General features: G+C 36.3%; 1 protein-coding gene across 1 annotated transcript; it reads left to right on the top strand.

The window, feature by feature from the left end:
• The first annotated feature begins 2,358 nt into the window (after positions 1-2,358).
• On the top strand, positions 2,359-3,771 carry LOC118493503 (C-type lectin domain family 4 member M-like). The gene is made up of 3 exons (XM_035993476.1): positions 2,359-2,695; positions 2,851-2,942; positions 3,501-3,771. The coding sequence occupies exons 1-3, from the start codon at positions 2,443-2,445 to the stop codon at positions 3,597-3,599; spliced, it is 444 nt and encodes a 147-aa protein (XP_035849369.1). The 5' UTR covers positions 2,359-2,442; the 3' UTR covers positions 3,600-3,771.
• Positions 3,772-4,027: the final 256 nt, after the last annotated feature.

A 4,027-nucleotide genomic window follows, 5' to 3' on the forward strand; every position in this document is an offset into this window, starting at 1 on the left:
TGTGTTACTTTTTTTATAATTTATCCCTGCTATGTCTGCTTCAGTTCGTGTGTGATTTGCTGCATTATGCAAATTACAACTCTGTTTTTTATTCTCTCTTGGCTATCGATTATTCTCAGTCATAACCAGAGTTCTGCATGGCTGAAAAAAACCGACATAAAATAGAAATGACATAATAGAATATAAAATAGAAAATGTGTTTTGTGAAATGTCGTTTTGTTTCATAAAACGTTGTGATTTCTGAAATGGCGTTATGTGTTTTGTCCTTCAGGGCCACTGTAGTCCTGTCCCGTCCAACCCCCCACCCCCCCACACCTTCATTTCCACCACTGATGTTAAGGCACATTCAAAGCCCTTGGTTAAGATTAGAGAAAGTGTTTCTGTTCCCTAAACTTAACCACATTAACCACAAGAAGGATTCTGGATATGAACCCTGGTCTTTGGTGTCACAATCCTATGCTTTGTTCCAACCCCCCCTTTGACGGGAGCATAAAACCAGTATAAAACTGCACTGCATTTCCATCACTCAAGAGAACGTCGCCAGTCAAAGTTATATAGCCTTTGAAACAGGGAAATGGTAAGCCATCATTTCCAAGTTCATGTCCGTGACATGCAAACCTTATTTAAATGATTTGCATTATGTTCTCAGGTTCTCTAGCTGTGGGAAGTTGAAATGCTGGATTATTAGCATAAATGTGCTTGTGTGTCTGTATGTACCTAAGTGTACTGAGGAATGTTGTATGTACTGAAACAAAGATAGAACCATTGTCTTAATTGCCCCAAAGAGCAAAGATGCCTTCCAAACTTCATTAACGTGACCATGCAGCAGTCATGGCTAAATACAATAGTCTGAACTGGATCCACTTTTTGGTAACTCTGCAGCCATGTCTTTAGTCTACTTTTTGGGATTGATTCAATTTATCAAATACAGTTTAATAACATATTTGCATGACATTTGAAATGTGTTGCCAAAGCACAATTACGATCATGAAAGCTAGTGAATGAAATTAAGGCGACACTACAGGTGAATAGGCTGACACATTTTAACTAATGCTAAGTCCCCAGTCGATTACTTATATTAAGAATTATTTTTGTATTACAAGATATCTGAAACTGTGTTTAATATGCAAATTAGGCATTATCTAACATAAATCTGAACATGGGATAAAGCCAAATTGACATATGGAAGTCCAAGGTTTTTGCAGAGGACATTTTGGATATTTCTTTTTATCACTCCATACATAGGAAATACTGTCAAACTAAATACACATTCACCACATTTTTAAGTAATAAATGTTGAGTAAATCAGGCTATGAATGAAATATGAACAATCCCCTCCATTATAACCTTTAGAATTTATTTATGTAGGAATGAAACTGGAACTTTTGGTGTGTGTGCTTATGCTACTGAAGTGGAGATTTGTGGCTCAGAGTATGAGAAAAAACTAATTCTGATAAAGACATGTATGACATCCATTTGTACTGGAAACCACTATTTACAGACACAACTCCTGCATCCACCTGTCAGGGTTGGAATTCGAAATAATGACTCTCTCTAATGGCTCACTCTACATTATCCCTCTTGTCTCTATATTAGGTCCATGCAGATTTTGTTTGGAGAAAGGACAAATGTCACACGCTGCTTTGCACATGTTTGCATATGTCTCTAAGGTGAAGGAATTACAAGATTCACCCACATTCAATACAAACCGGTCAGCGGAAACACAACGGTAAGAGCTGATAAGATAAAACTCATTGAGATCGTTCCTTAGGTACTGACTAAATTTAACAATTTTTTGGACTGTATATATATATATATGGTTATATATTATTAATTTTTTAATTGTTGTATACTATACTCAAAACCAGATATTATATGTGATAAATTATATCTTATATATTTCTGTACTATATGACCCAGGGGTTTATGGTAATATGTTGTTGTTTTTTACGTTATGTCCTATACCATATTTGTATTTTATTTCTATATTGATATGGACAAAGTATTCTACTAAGTATCATTACTTAACCATGTTATATATTAGTCTGGTGTATGCTGTTTACATACACTATACTATGCTGACTTTGCTGCTAATACCACCACTCTTTGCCTTGTAATTCTGTCCTAATGTGATCTTTCTTCTCTTGCTTGTAATTTCTTCCGTTATTATGATTGCAGTTTGGACGAAACAGTGATGGATAAGACAGGATTGGTGATTGTGTTGCTTCTCGGTTAGTAGACTATTATTAACAGTCTTTAATGGATTAGCATTCACTCACTAAATTAGCATGTTTTACAAGCTTCTGTAAACTGCCACTGGACTCTCTTTTTCTTTCAGCACTATTGCCACTTTCACTGGGTTTCTCCAGAAAATACCAATACGTAAATCTACTGAAGACCTGGAAGGAAGCTCAGAGTTACTGTAGAGAGAATTTTGCTGACATGGCGACCATAGAGACTGTAGAGGATGGGGCAAGTGTGAGAAAAATATTATTACAAAGCACTTACACATGGACATGGATAGGACTGTATCTTGACTTAAGAGGCTGGAAGTGGTCTGACCAGAGTAAAGCTTCGTTCAGAATGTGGATGTCTGGCGAGCCCAATGGTGGTGCAGGTGAACCTTGTGCTGTTGGTTCTGTGAATGGGTGGAATGATGTTCGCTGTATTGACAAACGTCCATTCATCTGTTCAGGTTAGCATACAAATTTTATCCTGATAATTAACCAAATTCTAATTTCAAATGTCATGACTGAAGAGCTTTATTTTTATGTTTCGTACAAACGTAGTAGTAGTAGTAGTAGTAACAAGTAGTTGCTGTTTATAATGCACTTTTGTCTCATTCTGCAGTTCCCATCACCAGGCTGTTGAAGGTTGAACTGAAGTCTGACGGATCTGTGGACCTGAATGACCCCTCAGTGCAGGAAACTCTTCTGAACCAAGTCAGTGTTATTTCTCCTCTGGGTGATCTGAGAGTTAACAGGAGTCTACAGGAGTCATGCTAGCAGCCATATGAGGCTGTATGGAGGCACAGCCATAAATGCTAATGTCAGCATGCTAACATGCTGATGGTTAGCAGGTATAATATTTACCATGTTCACTACATTTGTTTAGTATGTCAGAATTAGACACAAATACCCATCATATTAGCCTTTTTTCAGTTGTGTACTTACAAGGTTTTCACCCAAGAGAGACAATATGCATTATTACTCTCCAACATCTGTAAACAGCTGATGTGTAGAATCAGTGGAGTTTTGGAACTGGTTCTAATATATGTATATATATATATATATATATATATATATATATATATACACAGTATATGGTCTATAAAGTTGCGTGATTACAGTAGATGTGTGTGAACAGAAGTGTGAAAACCTTCAATGCTTGAAGTTCACATTTTCTTGGCTTGGGTCAAGCCACGCTTGTTATGCGGCAACACTATTAGTCAGAATTAAAGGAAACTGGTGTCAACAATAAAAAAAAATTCTGTCTTGTAGATGGCGAAACGTATGAGGGACCATGGGATCAATCAGCTGTTCAGACTCAGATGGAGGACGCAACCAAATGGAAAAGTCTTCAATTTAAAGACAGGTTGAACCATTACTGTAAATGCAGTCAGTTTGTCCTCTCATACAAACAACACAGTCTTTGCTTCAACTATGGCAACTTTTTATTTAACAAGTAGATACACAGAGTTACATATTTAAAGAATTTAAATCTACACCAATTATGTAGTTTGTTTGTGTGTGTGTGTGTGTGTGTGTGTGTGTGTGTGTGTGTGTGTGTGTGCGTGTGTGTGTGTTTAAGTTGAACTCTAATTACTGTTTGCCCTACTGTTGTTACATTGATACCTCATACAACATTAACAAAGTATATTGTCAAGTTATATTATATTTTGAGTTATTAAAGATGCATGCAATCCTTATATCTACTGTCCATACCTAATGTTAATATTTGACTGTAGTTAGAAATTCATACTCTACTGTTTACTTATTTACTTACTATTGGCCATCTTGGCCTTTTG

The sequence above is a fragment of the Sander lucioperca genome, chromosome 16 (genome assembly GCF_008315115.2).
Source record: "Sander lucioperca isolate FBNREF2018 chromosome 16, SLUC_FBN_1.2, whole genome shotgun sequence".
Classification (NCBI taxonomy): domain Eukaryota; kingdom Metazoa; phylum Chordata; class Actinopteri; order Perciformes; family Percidae; genus Sander; species Sander lucioperca.

Bases quoted from the DNA above. Each gene is read 5' to 3' on its own strand.
- LOC118493503 (XM_035993476.1), top strand. From the start codon at position 2,443: ATGGCGACCATAGAGACTGTAGAGGATGGGGCAAGTGTGAGAAAAATA. The intron at 2,696-2,850 runs GTTAGCATACAA...CTCATTCTGCAG, and splicing joins ACGTCCATTCATCTGTTCAG to TTCCCATCACCAGGCTGTTG. The intron at 2,943-3,500 runs GTCAGTGTTATT...TCTGTCTTGTAG, and splicing joins AGGAAACTCTTCTGAACCAA to ATGGCGAAACGTATGAGGGA.